At 38.2% G+C, this 18,149-nt stretch overlaps 1 protein-coding gene across 12 annotated transcripts in view; it reads right to left on the minus strand.

Annotated features, from left to right (window-relative positions):
* The window catches only part of NR3C2 (nuclear receptor subfamily 3 group C member 2), a 268,073-nt gene that overhangs the window by 55,155 nt on the left and 194,769 nt on the right, over window positions 1-18,149 (minus strand). For all 12 annotated transcript variants that reach the window (XM_043545794.1, XM_027818092.3, XM_037897371.2 and 9 more), the window contains one exon: window positions 5,967-6,083. In XM_043545794.1, the coding sequence (XP_043401729.1) occupies window positions 5,967-6,083 (117 nt within the window). The remainder of the gene's footprint in view (window positions 1-5,966; window positions 6,084-18,149) is intronic.

The raw sequence follows: 18,149 nt of genomic DNA on the forward strand, positions 1-18,149 counted from the left end.
TACTGACAGATAGCAGTTAATGGAGTTTTGATAGGTCACATAAACATTGGTATGTATGCTTTAACATATTATATTTATACTTTTGGTTTATATAGTATTGTAATGTATTTTCCTGTGCTGCAATAAGTCAAATAAAACTAGAGAAAGAAAATGTAAAGTGCAGAAGATAGTTTCCTCAAAATTATTTTAAAAATGGATAATTTGCTCATCAGTTAAAGGTCAGATGTCAGCATTTCCCCAAAATCTTGAATTGCTGCCATCACTCTCTAAATACCTTCTTAACAGCTCCAGTAGGTAAATGTGTTTGTAATTATCTTCTGTTGTCTCTTCTAGAAGAGCTAAATCACCACAAATATGCATAGTAAATAGATACAAATATGGTTATACCTTTCTAGGTAATCAAGTTCTGGATGCCTGAATTCCTGCCATTTGAGGAAGTAGAGTGTCAGAATGATTTGGGGAGGAAGAGCATCTACTCACATGGAGTACACCAGAAAGTGAAGTAGCAGGAAAAGTGGTTCTAGCAATGTAAACAAGATCCAGGGGAGAAGATTTTGACTGGCAAAACGTGCCTTCTAAAGGTTTGTACAATTATTATTATTATTGTTTTTGCTGATGATGAAATAAGAAGGGCAAGCATAGGAAAAGGACCAAAGAATTTAGTTTACATATCATCCAAGAGATGGTCTCTCTTTATGAGATCTGACAAGATCACAGCACAAGGTAGTATGGTTGCAGGCTACAAAGATTCAAAATTACATTACAAACTGAACATGCCCTCCCAAATGACAACATTGAATGAACATGATCATTGATTTTCTTATTTCTTTTTTTGTCAAGAGAAATGTCTCAGATTTTAAAATTAAACACCGTAACTTGTTTGATTTCTGTGAAACCTGAATGTGTTTACTGAGCTAAAACAGGTAAAGTAATATACACATCATGTGAAGCACAACTAACGAGCATCTGAAAATTGGTAGATGTTAAAAACAACAAAACAGCCTAAAATTTAACAAAATACAACTTTCTCATGGAACATAAGGTTGTTGCTTTTTTTAAACCATGCAATCTTCTTGTGTCTTCTTTTGCAAATTAGACTAATTTGCATTTGGAAAATAGGGATAAACCTGATTCTAGTAAATTTTTCATTTCAGTTTGGAAATAAAAGATAGAGTCATTGAAAATTAAATTACCTAAATAAATCCAAATATAAATGACAAAACTAAGGTGTTCATAATTCAGGTGAAAAAGTATTTGGTAACATGCTCAGGTACATTTTTGTTAAATTTAAAACTGTACATTACATAAGGGCAAAAAACTGACTGCATATTTAGTTTCTGTAACTTTTTCCATTCTAACATATAGTTATGCTAAATCAGATTAATTTGCATGTTCAAATTAAACCACTAATACTTTGGAATAGCTATGAAAGTTTTGTTTAATGAAAAAAGGCTCAAATTAGAGGTAATTCTCTCTCTCTGACACACACACACACACACACACACACAGAGAGAGTTAATTCCATATTGTATAGTTTAGGACTTGGAAAAAGCAGACAACTCTTATGAAACATTTAGGCGGGATTATGGAATTTAAAGATGGAAAAGATGTAGATGGCTAACTAGTCCATCTCCTTGCTAATGCAGGATTGTTCCCTCTACAGGAACTAGATTTCCTAGTGTTTTGTGAAGTCTAAAGTTTTAAATGCATAATGGGGTTTTTACCACTTCCCTTGAGAGAACACTCCATGTGTAATGGTGGGCACTAATATGCAGACTAACTTTAGGTATAAGTTTGTGGTGGGATCAACTCATATACTATATGATGGAAATATACAGGCTTTTTGATCAAAATGAAATGTTTGCAGATATTTTTCATTTTGGGAGAAATTTTTCAACAAAAAATAGAAACCTGAAACTTTTCTTGGTTTTCAACTTTAAAAAGTTTCAGTTCTCCCCCCCATTTCTTTTTCTCCTTCTCCAAAAACTGAAAATGTGCCTTCTTTTGAATTTTTCCACAGAAAATAATACTATTTTCCTATCAGCCCTAATAAATACCTGTATGTCTTTTTTTTTCCAGTTAAAACTTAATGAAGTATTCAGAGAATTAATACAAAGCCAGCAGCACAAATATTTTTTATGCTGTTTGTTCAGCATGCCTTAACTATGACCTGGAGATATTATTCTATGGGTAAAAAAAAAAATTGTTCAGTCTCCATATACATTGGACTTTATAATCATACTTCTATGAAGGGTGACAATTCATGCCAACTGTAAGGATGATAATTTTGGGGAAAGGATAACACCTATGCACTAAGAACTGAATTGAGACCACACAGACCATCATTTTAAATCAGAGTGTAATTTAGATCCAGACAAAGAAGTGAAAGACTTATCATGTTATCAATAACCTGATCCAATCTTTTTTTCAGATTATCTTGAATACATTAAGAATATTTCAGTAAGTAGACCTAACAGAGTAACAGAATCCCATATGTAAGTGAATACAAGATCAGGGCCTAACTTACATATGTATTCTTTATATAAGATTTGTAGTCTCCACAGCCAGAATGGTAAATCATTTGAAAATTGACAATCAATTCTATTTATCTTAAATATATTAACAATATTTCAGTAAGCTTTAAGACCATCAAATCCTTGTTGTTGCAAGGGACAAATCTCAGTAGACCTCAGCCTACCTTATAACTTTCTGATAGGATTCAAGCAAGAAGAGAATTTTGGGCCTGTACCATAGTATATTCAGGAAGAAAACTTCAGAACTGATTAAATCTTTCTGGCCCATAATTAATTGAAAATTAACTACAGTATCTTGGAAAAAAGCAGACTAAAATATGGGCCAGCATACATTTTTAACACAGTTGCTTCATCTGAATCTCTTCCAATAATTAAGTCTAACATACAGCATTAGAAGCAAAAAAAAAAAAAAAAAAAAACAACCCCAAACAAACAATGGGTCCGGAAAAGGTTCAAAGTAGTACTTGTTGCAGGGAGAGGGGGAGAGAGAGATCTGCGAAGGAGAGGGTTGGACTATGTTAACATTTAGCTACTTTAACTTTTGTAGCAACTACTAATTATCGCCCCTTCTCAGAAAATCAGACAGACTTATGAAGTAAATAACCTCACTGAAGAAATCATTATGTGGTGACTTGATGAGTAATTGTCCAAAGACTATCAGAATATAAAAGGAGAATGGATGATGTTACAGTTTTCATCATATAAAAGAAGGTAAATGATAAAATAGCTATACTAACTTCGATGAGTCTTCATGCAAAGATCTGTTGGTTTTTATAAGCATTGTTTTAGATACATTTTTGTAAAAGGTGCCAAACAGAGCATGGGTGCTTTAACATAAATCAAAGTACTACATTTACTATAAAATGTACATGCTCAAAATACACACATAACAGTCTGTATTACTGTAAATACAGGAAAAAATATTTTTTGGGAAAAAAGACCAATGGTGTCAAAAAAGATCAGCAAAATACATGAGGTTCTGCAAAAACTCGCTGCATTTACTGCAGAAAAATGTGGAATATCTACCCTGGATTTTCCATTATTCTGTCAATTTTGTTTGCTATAAAAAAGTTTTCCATTACAGAGATGAAGAAAGAAGTAAGATGGTAGCTAACTTTTACATCATAAAATGTAATGTGCTTTAAAAATTCTTCTACTGAAGAAGAGTTTGAGTTCTCCTATTAAGTAACAGTTTTGGTTCTTTCATTCTGATCAGCAGATCAGGAGGGATACAAAGGAGAGCCAATTTCTTTACAAATCCTAGGAAGAGAGGTCCTTGTTCTCCAAAGCAATATCTGGGAACTACAATTTAGAATTTAAAGCAGTTTTCCTATAGGCCCTGTCCAAAACATACAACCTATTTGGTTAGAAAATAAGTTCCTTTGGAAGTCCAACACATAAGGCAGCTTTGATTTAGTTTGTGTTTGGGGTTCATCTTTCCTTCAAATTAGATGGTGAGAAATTAAATTGAGTTTATTTCTCTGAGTAAGAAGAGCAGAGCCAATGGGAGAATCTCTTCCATTTCTGTAGATAAATAGTACAGGTTGCCCCCTTCCTATTATTCAGTTACACCTCTTTCACTTCCTCAGAGGAGGCGGCATAAGGTGTATGTGTGGGCTGAACAGACACTCCTAGTGGAAAAATCTCTGATGAAAGGCTTGAGAGGCTCATCCGCACCTGAAATAGAGCAACCATGGGGACACTATTCGAAGAAAAACTGATTGTTCCAATGCCAATTAGATCTTTACCTTCAGACAGCTATTTGAAAATACTGCTGAATTTAATAAGCCATGTGCACCACTTTTTATTGACTTCTGTCAGGACTTTGATTCAGTGCATTGAGCAAGTTTGTAGGATCTTATGATGCAACTTGACACTATCTTCCCAGGAATGCCATTGATAGAAGAGCTCTATAATAGAATGGAAAGCTGTGTTTGAGTCACAGATACACAACATGGTTTCCTATTGCCACAGGAATTCATCAAGGCTGCATTCTTTCACCACCATAGTTTGATATTGGCATTGATTGGTTGATGGACAAGATTGAGGGGATAGCTCTTGCCGTGCCACTGAGCTGAACACCATACTGCTTCAAGATTTCAAATATGTCAATCATATTCAGTGAATCGCTGCAGCTGATGGATGATCTGGTTTAACAAGAAACAGTGCACACTGGTCTGGTTATTAATCCAGATAAAACAAAGTCTCTGGCCATTACCATCAAGCAGCCTCCAGCTCCTGATTATAACCACCTCAGTGTCAACCTGTCAAGACAGAACATTGAGCAGCTGGCTATTGTCAAACATTTGGGCAGTGTCATAGACAGTACAGGAGGATGCTCGAAAGATGCAGACACTAGTAAGGCAGCAGTTTTGGGCCCTTCAGTTGCCTCTACTGGGATGCTGTGACACCAAAGTTGCTGTGAAGCTGCAGATCTATAGTACTACCGTTATATCATCTCTGTTGCACAGAAGTGAAACTCAGGCACTGAGAAAGGCTGAAGAAGACTAGATTGATGTTTTCGATTCTCATCATATACATCAACTGCTCCACATCAAGTGGCAGGAAAACATCAGAAATGAGGATGCTGAAAGCAGAACCCACCAATCACCTCCATCAGCACAGGTTCAGTTTCAGTGGCAGTCTTGTATGGATATATTGCAATAGAAGACTAATGAATTCCAAAATATGTATACCAAAGAATGCCACTACACATCCAGTGATCACATGGACACCAGCAGCTTCGGTAGAGTGATAAGATCACCAGTGATGGACACACATTGAATATCCAGTCAGACCATTTTAAGGACCTAGCCAGAGATTGATCTGGGTGGTGCTGAATCAGCAAGGAGGCCAAGTCCCTTTGGGATTTGCCATGATGACAATGACAACAACATGATTTTCAGAATATCTGTGATAATTATATTATGAAGAAAATGTTTTGAGTCCTGTTATTTGAATATGAATTAGGCAGCACTAATCTATCAATATAAATGCATATTCAAACTACAGCAGACTTCAATCCTTACTAGAATGGACACTAACATTAAAGTTGAGAGATATCACTTTGCAAGAACTTGTCTTTTGTTAAGGTGTACAATGTTTTAAAGTGATCTCAAGAACATTCCCCACCATCATCACAAAAAATCCCATAAACAATTCTTGAAGCTTCCATACTCCTAGCTTTAGTGAAACTCCACTAAAATTACTGTCATCATCAAACACCCACTTTTCTTGTTCTGAGCCATAAAATACATATCTCCCAAAAACTGATTTAGAATGACAGTAGGGTTTATTAACTTTTGTGCATTTCTCTCAGTGTAATTCCACCTGAAAGGTTTGAGATTATGCAGCTATGTATGTAAAAAGAAGCATGTTAAAAATATTTTTGCCTAATAAATTAAAATAAAGAACTATAAATGTTATGCTTACCTCCTAAATTCATTCCAGCTTGTAGACATTTCTGTAATCGGCAAGCTGGGCAGTTCTTCCTTCGAATCTTATCAATAATACAGTCATTTCTTCCTGCACATAGGTAATTGTGCTGCCCTGAATGAACCAAGAACAAAACAGAATGTTATTTGAATACCATATATATAAATATTTCCCATTCATTCTATTTTCCATCCATTCTGTAGTCATTTTGAGTTTCCTGTTAAAGCACAGAATCTCTCTTCCCATTCTCTAGCTACCTTGGTGACCTATCATAGAATCTTCCCTCACGCTTCCAAAGCAAACAGAAACCACCCCACTATAGACCGTGCTACAGGAAGCAGGACCCTGAGTTTTAATGAGGAGATGAATATTTGCATCACTCATTAGATGGATTTCTTGCCTGTCCTGTGAACAGGATTAAACTGCTTATTTAAAAATGGGTCTCAGATACACTGGGGTTGAGGTTTTGGGGAGCCCCTATAGTTTTATCATCATTACAGGTTATTTAAGACCCATAAGTACAAAGCTCTGCTTTGTACAAAAATAAAGATATAGTCCCTGCCCCAAAGTGTTTACAATCTAAATTAGAAATAGACAATACAGGGCAGATGCAATATAAACTATCACAACAGAGTCCAATCTTTTTTAAAACAAACACACTCTGAACTGCTTAATCAGTCATCTTATATGTGGTTGATTATTTCTGAAAGCTTTGCAAATAAGGTTCTGATTCACCAATGCATTACTCCAATTGTATGCAGTTATGAATTAAGCCCAAAGGATGGATTTGAATGAAGAGAGGGTAGATATTTGGTTCACAATGAATAAAAGAAAGGAAGAAGGCATGGAAATGAGGGTGTGGAAAGGATACAAAAGGATGTTCAGTTTTTCAGATTGGGAGAACTGTAGATAGTAGGGAAAAAGGAGGAAATAAGAGCAGAATTGTCGGCGGGGCAGAATCATGAAGAGTTTTTGAAATAAACACAAGATGCTTAAATCTGATGTGGAAGGAAAGAGGACAGCAGCAAAGTGCTAATGTATCACAGTCAGAGTGATGTAAGAGAAGATTATTTCAGTTGCATCCATTTATACAGACTAGACTGGAAGGGGCATGACGCAATGTTGTTTCTTGACTTTAGCAAAGCTTTTGACACGGTCTCCCACAGTACTCTTGTCAGCAAGTTAAAGAAGTATGGGCTGGATGAATGCACTATAAGGTGGGTAGAAAGTTGGCTAGATTGTCGGGCTCAACGAGTAGTGATCAATGGCTCCATGTCTAGTTGGCAGCCGGTGTCAAGTGGAGTGCCCCAGGGGTCGGTCCTGGGGCCGGTTTTGTTCAATATCTTCATAAATGATCTGGAGGATGGTGTGGATTGCACTCTCAGCAAATTTGCAAATGATACTAAACTGGGAGGAGTGGTAGATATGCTGGAGGGCAGGGATAGGATTCAGAGGGACCTAGACAAATTGGAGGATTGGGCCAAAAGAAACCTGATGCGGTTCAATAAGGATAAGTGCAGGGTCCTGCACTTAGGATGGAAGAACCCAATTCACAGCTACAGACTAGGGACCGAATGGCTAGGCAGCAGTTCTGCGGAAAAGGACCTAGGGGTTACAGTGGACGAGAAGCTGGATATGAGTCAGCAGTGTGCCCTTGTTGCCAAGAAGGGCAATGGCATTTTGGGATGTATAAGTAGGGGCATAGCGAGCAGATCGAGGGACGTGATCGTTCCCCTCTATTCGACATTGGTGAGGCCTCATCTGGAGTACTGTGTCCAGTTTTGGGCCCCACACTACAAGAAGGACGTGGATAAATTGGAGAGAGTCCAGCGAAGGGCAACAAAAATGATTAGGGGTCTGGAACACATGACTTATGAGGAGAGGCTGAGGGAACTGGGATTGTTTAGTCTGCGGAAGAGAAGACTGAGGGGGGATTTGATAGCTGCTTTCAACTACCTGAGAGGTGGTTCCAGAGAGGATGGTTCTAGACTATTCTCAGTGGTAGAAGAGGACAGGACAAGGAGTAATGGTCTCAAGTTGCAGTGGGGGAGGTTTAGGTTGGATATTAGGAAAAACTTTTTCACTAGGAGGGTGGTGAAACACTGGAATGCGTTACCTAGGGAGGTGGTAGAATCTCCTTCCTTGGAAGTTTTTAAGGTCAGGCTTGACAAAGCCTTGGCTGGGATGATTTGATTGGGGATTGGTCCTGCTTTGAGCAGGGGGTTGGACTAGATGACCTCCTGAGGTCCCTTCCAACCCTGATATTCTATGATTCTATGATATCAGAAGAGGATGAGTTTGCAGCAGCTGTGGTGACAGATGTCCTGTACATATATAAAGAGGTTTTATGGCATGACTGAGGATAGCTCAGAGAAGGGGTAGAGAAAGAAATGACAGGATTTGCCAAGAGCATGGATTCAAAAGAATAGACAAAAGTCAAATCCAATACTGAGGTGGTCAGTTTGTGCAACAGACATAATAAAAGCATTAACTGTGAAGGAGAAGCATTTGGGAGAAAAGAGGACAAGTTCAGTTTTCACTTTATTGAGTTTGAGATACCAGTGAAGATGTCAGAGAGGCAAGATGGCTGGGGGGGGAGGGGTAAATGAGAGAGGTAGTTTTGTGAGTTATCACTGTAGAAAAGGTAACAGAAATATGGGAGTGAATGAGGTTATTCACAAAAAGAGTATAGAGGGTGAAGAGGAAAGGCCAATAACAGCACTGCCGGAAACATGGGCAGATTGTGGCGAAGGGATGAGGAACCACTCAGGCATTGTGGTGAAGTAGTGGTCAGAGAAGTATGAAGAAAATGAAGAGTCAAGAGAACTGACTGTAGCACTGAAATGGTCAACTGTGGCAAAGGAAACAGCTAGATCAAGGAGGCCATTAGTCATGGCTAGGAAAAGCTCTATATTGGTGTCAGTAATCTAGGACTCAGGTGAACTGGGTTCTATTCCTCGCTATTCCACTGACTGGCTGTCTGACCTTGGGCAAGACTTCTGTGACTCTGTTTTCCCTCACACCCTATGTCTGTCTGGTCTACTTAGCATGTAAAGGCAGGGACCTTTTCCATTTGTTCAGCACCTAGCACTGCACGGACCCAGTCTCGCTGGGGGCTGCTAGATGCTGCTGTAAGACAACAAATAAATCATCATAAAATGGTAAATTAAAAACCTAAAGCCCTAGAAGTACTGTATGCCACCTGAAGGTTTTATAAGAACTCTGATCCCTGCAGCAGAACTCTGACAAAAAGACTGGAACTTTGGGGTAGTCCATTCATGAATATATGTCAAAGAAAGAAAACAAATTAAACCTGGATAATATAATGAAACTAGGGCTGTCAAGCAATTAAAAAAAATTAATCGCAATTAATCGCACTGTTAAACAATAGTAGAATACCATTTATTTAAATATTTTTGGATGTTTTCTACATTTTCAAATATATTGATTTCAATTACAACACAGAATACAAAGTCTTCACTTACAAAGGGCATACAGTGCTCACTTTCTATTTATTTTTTATTACAAATATTTGCACTGTAAAAATCAAAAGAAACACTATTTTTCGATTCACCTAATACAAGTCCTGTAGTGCAATCTCTTTATCATGAAAGTTAAACTCACAAATGTAGAATTATGTACAAAAAAATGACTGTGGTCAAAAACAGAACAATGTAAAACTTTAGAGCCCATGAGTCCACTCAGTCCTACTTCTTGTTCAGCCAGTCACTAAGAAAAACAAGTTTGTTTACATTTGCAGGAGATAATGCTGCCCTCTTCTTGTTTACAATGTCATCTGAAAGTGAGAAAAGGCTCTCTCATGGCACTGTTGTAGCCGGTGTAGCAAAATATTTACGTGCCAGATGTGCTAAAGATTCATATGTTCCTTCATGCTTCAACCCCCATTCCAGACGACATGCATCCATGCTGATGATGGGTTCTGCTTGATAACAATCCAAAGCAGTGCGGACTGATGCATGTTCATTTTAATCATCTGAGTCAGATACCACCAGCAGAAGGTTGATTTTCTTTTTTGGTGGTTCGGGTTCTGTAGTTTTTGCATCGGAGTGTTGCTCTTTTAAGACTTTTGAAAGCATGCTCCACACCTCATCCCTCTCAGATTTTGGAAGGCACTTCAGATTCTTAAACCTTGCAAATGCCTGTTCTCACTTTCAGGTGACATTGTAAATAAGAAGCGGGCAGCATTATCTCCTGTAAATGTATTTAAACTCGTTTCTCCTGGTGTGGCTGAACAAGAAGTAGGACTGAGTGGACTTGTAGGCTCTAAAGTTTTACATTGTTTTGTTTCTGAGTTCAGTTCTGTAACAAAAAACCCCTACATTTGTAAGTTGCACTTTCACAATAAGGAGATCACACTATAGTACTTGAATGAGGTGAATTGAAAAATACTGTTTCTTTTGTTTATCATTTTTACAGTGCAAAAACTTGTAATAAAATAATAATATAAAGTGAGCACTGTACACTTTGTATTATGTGTTATAATTGAAATCAGTATATTTAAAAATGTAGAAAAACATCCAAAATATTTAATAAATTTCATTTGGTATTCTACTGTTAAACAGTGAGATTAAAACTGCGATTAATCGCGAGTAATATTTTTGAGTTAATCATGTGAGTTAAGTGCGATTAATCGACAGCCTTAAATGAAACCAGCTTGAAAATTATCTGATATTTGAATAAGCCTACTAAAATAGTAATTGAAAAGTAAAATCATAATGGGCTAACCTTAAAAGGAAAATCTGCTTAAAATATAATATGTTTGTGCACAAAATCAACCTATGTAACAGAGAGAGATATCATAATGAAGGTCATTTACGTGACCACCTCGAGAGAAATACTGTATTTAATGCCTATTAATATATTTTCTGTCTACTGATTTAAAAATATTATGCAACAGTACTGCAAATCAGAATGAAAGTCTAAAAATAAAGTGAAAAGTAAGTATTAAAATAATGCTGAATACTAAAAGGGTGTCATTCAAAAACCTAAATTTTGATATAATTTTGAAGAATTTGATATTTTCTGCTGGAAATGTGTATATGATTGTTCAGTACTGCAGCTTTTCAGTCTCTTGCACAATGTCCTTTTGTACAACATGGAGTACTGCAATTCCATTTTTAGGCTTTCACAGGCGGGTGCAGGCTATTAATATGACAAGTCAGCTCTGATGCTGCAAAATGAACCCCTCTGCAGATTTCCCCTGAAGGCAGTTTGTTCTACGAAATTGTACACCTGTTAAGTCAACATTTTTCATTATGGCTTTCAAAAACTGATGAGCTTAGTAGAAGTAGGTTAACATTTATGTACTTCAGGATAATTACATAGGATATATTTTGTATACGTTGTGGAAATGTTTATTTGATTTAAATCCTTGACTTACTGTTCCCTTCAAAAGACATATTCCTTCTATACCTGAATACTTTCATGAGTCAGATTTAGAATACTTTGGTTAGACTGCAATTACTACATATGCTTTCTGTTGATAAATGTTTACTGAAAGTATAATTCAGTAAAGACATATCAATTTTGAAATAATATGTCCTTGAAAACTTCAACTAATATGTGATGCAAACAGCTTTTCTTTTAAATTGCACAGAAATATCCATTGAGAGGCTCTTAAAGTTCTCAATTCCATAGGCCAATTTACTTGGATAAAAATCTAGAAATATTTTAAAACCCTTTACCTATAGATATTCTTTTTAAGTTCCCACTTAAGTAGAAATTATACAACAAAAGAATGCAAAACCCTCTACATCAACTCCCTATGCATAATTGTTTATTTTTAAATAATTAATAGAACTGTGTTTAAATATATTTGCAACTAAAACTGTGGCATGCTAAAAAATCCCTAAAGATGTGACACAAACCAACAAAAGCAAGGCAATTCAAAATTATATCACTATTAAATGTAATATCTTATATTTATATAGCACAACTCTTTCTCAAGTATCCCTAAAAAGCTTTACAATTGATACATAAATTATTATACCCCATCTCACTCCCTTCTTCCCTTTGATTTCAATGGGAATTAGGTGAATAGGCACTTTTGAAAATTCCACCAGGTGCCTATCTGCATCCTTAGATGCCTAAATGTCTTTGAAAAACTGGCTCTTTCTACCTTCTTTCTTTCTTTCTCTTTCTCCTGATTCTCCAACTGCCCTTCTCATTATCTCAGCCTCTTCGCTCTGGCTACTCCTCCCTTCCCACCCTCTTTCCCTCTCTGAGTTCTGGCCTCTGACACATGAAGAGGCAACTGGCCCATTCACTGAAGTGCCACTAGGGCCACTCTGAGTGCTGCGAAAGGTCAACTGAGCCAATGGTTATTGAAACAGCTGTGTTTTAAAGTACTTTTGTTTCATGTATTGTAGGCTTTGTTTGTTTATTTTTTAATTGGGATGACAGGTAGGGAAGAAAGGAAAAGGAAAAAAAGAGGAAGAGAAATAGGCACAGCTTGTCACCCATTCAGCCATGATAAGCAGGCTGGGTTTTGTAGCTATTCTGGCACAGGTGAGTCTTTTGGAGAGATTTGAAGGAAGATAAGCTAGTGGTTGTTTGGATATAATCAGGGAGCTTTCCCATCCATAAAGGACAGTTGGCAGAAAGTGCAGAAGTGTTTAAGGGAGACGCTAACTTGTGGGTGCCTGGGAATACTGGAGAAAGCAGAGGTCAATAACATAATAGGTTACTAGGTCATCTAGGCTGGGTGGGAATAAATTATGAAGGACACTAAATATAAAGACAAGAGTTTGTATCGGATGTGGAAGTGAAGATGGAGCCAGTAGCGGGGCTCCAAGAGCGTGCTGATGTAGTCATAGTAATAAGCCAAAATGGTGATTTTAGGAGCAGCATTCTGAAGACACATGAAGAGAGCAAGATTGCATCCTTGATGGCCAGAAAAGAGAGGTTGCAGTAATCAAGATGTGAAATTATGAGTAGAGCCCTGCAAATCTCTGGATATCCGCTTTATACCCGCAGTTATTTGCATCTCTGGATCATTTTTGTGGATTGCGGATCGGATGCGGATGCAAAAGTGGTATGCCTGCAGTGCTCTAATTATGAGATTTTGGCTGAGAAAATAGAGAGGAAAGGATAGCTTTGAGAAAAGCACTGAGATTTAGAAACAAACTCAACATGTGCAATAAGTGAGAGGACTGAGTCAACAATAGCACCCAGATTACGGAACTGAGTGACTAGGAGGATGGTGCTATTGTCCATGTGATAGAGAAAAGGGAGAAAGCAGGGCTGGCAGGGTGGGAGATCACAAGCTCCGTTTGTGCCATACTGAGATTAAGATGACAAATGGACATCCATAAAGAGATATCAGGAACACGGGCCAAGACACTAGACTGGATGAGGGGATAGAGTCGAGAAGGAGATTTGTGAGTCTTCAGCATAACTATGGTAGTTAGAGCCAGGCCTGCAGATAAGAGTATCTGGAGACAGGGAGTAGAGGAAAAGAAGGGGACCAAAGAGTGAGCCTCTCAGGGACACCCACAAAAAAGGGGAGAGGATGACTCAGTAGACAAGCCATTAAAGGAATGATCATAGAGGTCTGAGGAGAACAATAAGATGACAAACACAAAAGACAATGAAGAAAACATTTCAAAAAATAAGGAGTGGTCCATGGTATCAAAAACTGCAGAGAAATCAAAGAGGACAATGATGGAATATAGGCCCTAGGTTTTGACCAGAAAGAAGTTATTTTAGAGACTTCAGAGCAGTTTCAGTGGAGCACATAAAGTGGAAGTCAGATGGGAGAGGGTCAAGAATGATATTGGAAGAATGGAACTACAGATGACAGTGATAGTAGAGAGCATATGAGTTCTGAAATGGAGGAAAGAAGAGAGATTAGGTGATAGTGTGCAAGAGAGATAGGGTCAAGGCTAGGATTCTTTAAAACAGGGGAGACCAAAGCATGCTTGTATTGGAAAGGAAAAGAACCTCATGAGAATGATAGCTTGAGGACAAGAGTTAAATAGCGGATGAGAACAAGGGTGAGGGAGGACAGAAGATGAGATGGGATGGGGCTATCTACTTATGCATATAAAATGTGTTATACTCATCATGTGTTTATGGTATATAAACACCTTGTTACATTCAAAATGAGTCTAATCCCCGGTTCTCTTCTTTCTTCAGGGTTAATTTTTTATTGAAATTTTGAAAAGTTATATCAATTAAGTTCATTTTACAGTTTGTCCTGAAAGCAGCAAGATGTAAGGTCATTTTTCACTCTTGAAAGACAGAGTCCATATTTAGGGCCAGCCACTGAGAAGGCAGGGTCTTACACTCCTGATTTTACTCATATGTTTGACAGCTGCATGATTCCTGAAGACAGAAGCTGACATGAGAGGTCATGATCCTTAAAAGAGAAGTTCTCTTATATAGGTTTTGGTGAATTCCATGTATGGTTTTCAGAATTAGAATGGAGACCGTGAATTTGCTTCCAGGCTCACTGGGGAGTCAGTGATGTAAACCTGTGTTGCTACAGATGGGTTGTTTCATTCAGAACTAACTGACACTTTTTCAAGGTTGCAGTTTTCTTTCCAAGGTGAACTGGAATAAGCAACCTTAGATATCACAAAAGCATGTAGTATTATGGCCAATCAACATCTAACAGGATAGGATGCAACTTCCTGCCCAACCACAGGTGGAAGAAAACACTTAAAGAAACCATAGATACTAGAGAATCCTACAGCGGTGAGGATTCCAGAATACCTTTGGGGCTCTGGACTATTTTGATGATCTCAACAGAAGACAGCCTCAAAGGAAACTGATGTAACTGAGGTGGCTAGATCTTTAAAGCATATGTCTCTTCCCAGAAACAAATCAGTCTGAGTTTAGCTTAACTCAGCTCTTCTTTTTATTCAGTTTACTCAGCCAATAGTGGGTGGGGAAATAAGAGAATAGGAATCAAATTCTTGTTTCCCACATAACAATGCAGTAAGGTAAGAGTAATTTTTAACAAATGCCATTATTGAATTTATACATAGGTAATCCTTGTTTCACTTAAAATAGTTAAGACAAAATGCCTGGAAAGTTAAATGTTCAACATATAAGATAAAGAGGCACCACAGGGTTACTTATTAAGAAGAATGTAATAGAGTTGTCACATCAGAAGTATAGCTACCAGACTCACTTTGTTTATAGTTCTCAAGTTTAGATAACCGAGACATATAAGATGTACATATTCATGTAAAATATGCACTGTGATTCTTCAAGTGTGACAGGGTGAGTTGAAAATAGTTTCAGACTTGTGAATTTCCTGGATTTTTTCAGTTCTATACGGCACAAAACTGAACGGATATTCTCATTTCCTGCAATTTGTTCTGTCTTACTCTCCTATTATATTTCCTTGAAGAAACAAAATCCAGTAGCAAACAGAAAGGCCAATTGCTACTGATCCAAAGAGTTACAGCACAACTAAAACTCCTGAAAACTTAACACCCTTGGAAATGGTGGCATATTCCCCTCTTTAAAACCTAGTATCCTGACTAATGACTGATCCTGCGAAGTGGTATGCAAGAACTTCAACAGGGCTCCTCAAAAGTGCAGGGATCTGCCCACATGCATCACTGTGCAGGATCAAGGCCCAATTACTTTTTTAAAATTATAATTGGGAAAAGGCAAAATTATTAAAGTCGGTAAAATTTTCCATGTTTTCATTCTCCTTCTGTAACATTACATTTTCTTTTTTCAAAGACTGAGCAAAGACATGCACAGAATGTAATTATTTTCCTGGATTTCTTCTGCCTCTAGTCTCAACTGGAACTTCTATAATATTCAAAGAATGTTCAGTTTTGTTGAAACCAATTGGAAAATGTTTGCTTTATCTAGCTCAGTAGACAAAAAGTTTCCTTCTTCTGTTAAAGTTGCAGATTTCGTTGCAAGATCTCTCAGAACAAATACAGAGAAAGTTCCGAAACTGCATTAACTACAACTTATAAATCAACAGCGGGGAACCTTGTCTGGTCCAATAACAGAGATGAGGTGATCAAGAAGGCTGTGCTGGGGCTAGGAATGTGATGAAATAGGGGTCGCAAGAGAATGACTTCTCCTTGTCTTCTGCCTCCGCACAGCACAAGAGAACGGAACAGAAAAGTACACTTTCAGCAACAACCCTAAACTGCACCTAGGGGACAAGAAAGAGCAGAGCAGAGCCTCTCTTCCTCCTCCCACCACACCCCCCAAAAAACAACCATTTTAAAAGATGTCCTACTCCAGCAGCACAGCTAAAAGCAACATCAGTATAGTCCATAATAATCTCCCTCCTTCACATATGGAATACTTTAATTTCGGCTACAGATTTTATCTTACTAATGGTGGGCAAAATTGACTTCTCCCTCCACAAAGCAAGAGTGATCAGACTTTCTGTTGGGAACTAATCAACGGATCTGACGAAAGAGGGAATAGAATTGTCTCCAGAACCCCTATGTTGCATGACTGCAAAGCATCCCATCTGCAGCCACTATTCTCGTCTTTGGACCAGTATAAGGGCTTCTGCCCTCCTGTCATTCTTCATCTGTAAGTGTGTTTGGCCACTGGATCTGTATAGAATCTAATAGCTTCTTCTCAATCACTGCAAACAACCCGAGCCCCAAGTGAAAAGTTTCATGGTACAGAGTAGGTTATGAAAGCCCGCAAACACCAACCCCTGCACTGGCAGGCATCAGTGGTGTAGAGTGCCTTTCACAGGATCTCCATAGTGAATGAATTTCATCCAATGAAAAGTGCTTTTTACCATGTGAAATTTCAGGGCTTTATTCTCCTCTCACTCACACCAGTGTAACTCCACTGACTTCAGTGGAATTACTCCTGATATATACTAGTCTAAGGGAGTGAGGAGAATCAGGCCCACATTATCCTGGGCTCAATGTATGTAGTTCTATATTAAGCTTCCCCCATTCCCATTAAGTAGCTCTATTTACTAAATAGACTGAAGCAGCTATCTCCATCTCCTGTAAGGCTTTAGCCTCTCAGTTTTGCACAGATTTTGGTTCCCATATTAATTCTGAAACTAGGTACTGTATTATTTATCCAGCTGAATGGAAGAGAATGAAAATGTGCCTGCTAAAAAAAATATCAATGAAACATAAAATCATAGACTTTAAGGTCAGAAGGGACCATTATGATCATCTAGTCTGACCTCTTGCACAAGCAGGCCACAGAATCTCACCCACCCACTCCTGTAACAAACCCCTAATTTATGTCTGAGCTACTGAAGTCCTCAAATCATGGTTTAAAGACTTCAAGGAGCAGAGAATCCTCCAGCAAGTGACCCGTGCCCCACGCTGCAGAGGAAGGCAAAAAACCCCCAGGGCCTCTTCCAATCTGCCCTGGAGGAAAATTCCTTCCCGACCCCAAATATGGCGATCAGCTAAACCCTGAGCATATGGGCAAGACTCACCAGCCAGACACCCAGGAAAGAATTCTCTGTAGTAACTCAGATCCCACCCCATCTAACATCCCATCACAGGCCATTGCTCATATCTACCGTTAACAGTCGAAGATCAATTAATTGCCAAAATTAGGCTATCCCATCATATCATCTCCTCCATAAATTTATCAAGCTTAGTCCTGAAGCCAGATATGTCTTTTGCCCCCACTGCTTCCCTTGGAAGGTTGTTCCAGAACTTCACTCCTCTGATGGTTAGAAACCTTCGTCTAATTTCAAGTCTAAACTTCCTGATGGCCAGTTTATATCCATTTGTTCTTGTGTCCACATTGGTACTGAGCTTAAATAATTCTTCTCCCTCCGTGGTATTTATCCCTCTGATATATTTATAGATAGCAATCATATCTTCTCTCAGCCTTCTTTTGGTTAGGCTAAACAAACCAAGCTCTTTGAGTCTCCTTTCATAAGAGAGGTTTTCCATTCCTCGGATCATCCTAGTAGCCCTTCTCTGTACCTGTTCCAGTTTGAATTCATCCTTCTTAAACATGGGAGACCAGACCTGCACACAGTATTCCAGATGAGGTCTCACCAGTGCCTTGTATAACAGTACTAACACCTCCTTATCTCTACTGGAAATACCTCGCCTGATGCATCCCAAGACCGCATTATCTTTTTTCACAGCCATAGCACATTGGCGGCTCATAGTCATCCTGTGATCAACCAATACTCTGAGGTCCTTCTCCTCCTCTGTTACTTCCAAGTGATGC

Source organism: Chelonia mydas, chromosome 4 (assembly GCF_015237465.2).
Source record: "Chelonia mydas isolate rCheMyd1 chromosome 4, rCheMyd1.pri.v2, whole genome shotgun sequence".
Taxonomy (NCBI): Eukaryota; Metazoa; Chordata; order Testudines; family Cheloniidae; genus Chelonia; species Chelonia mydas.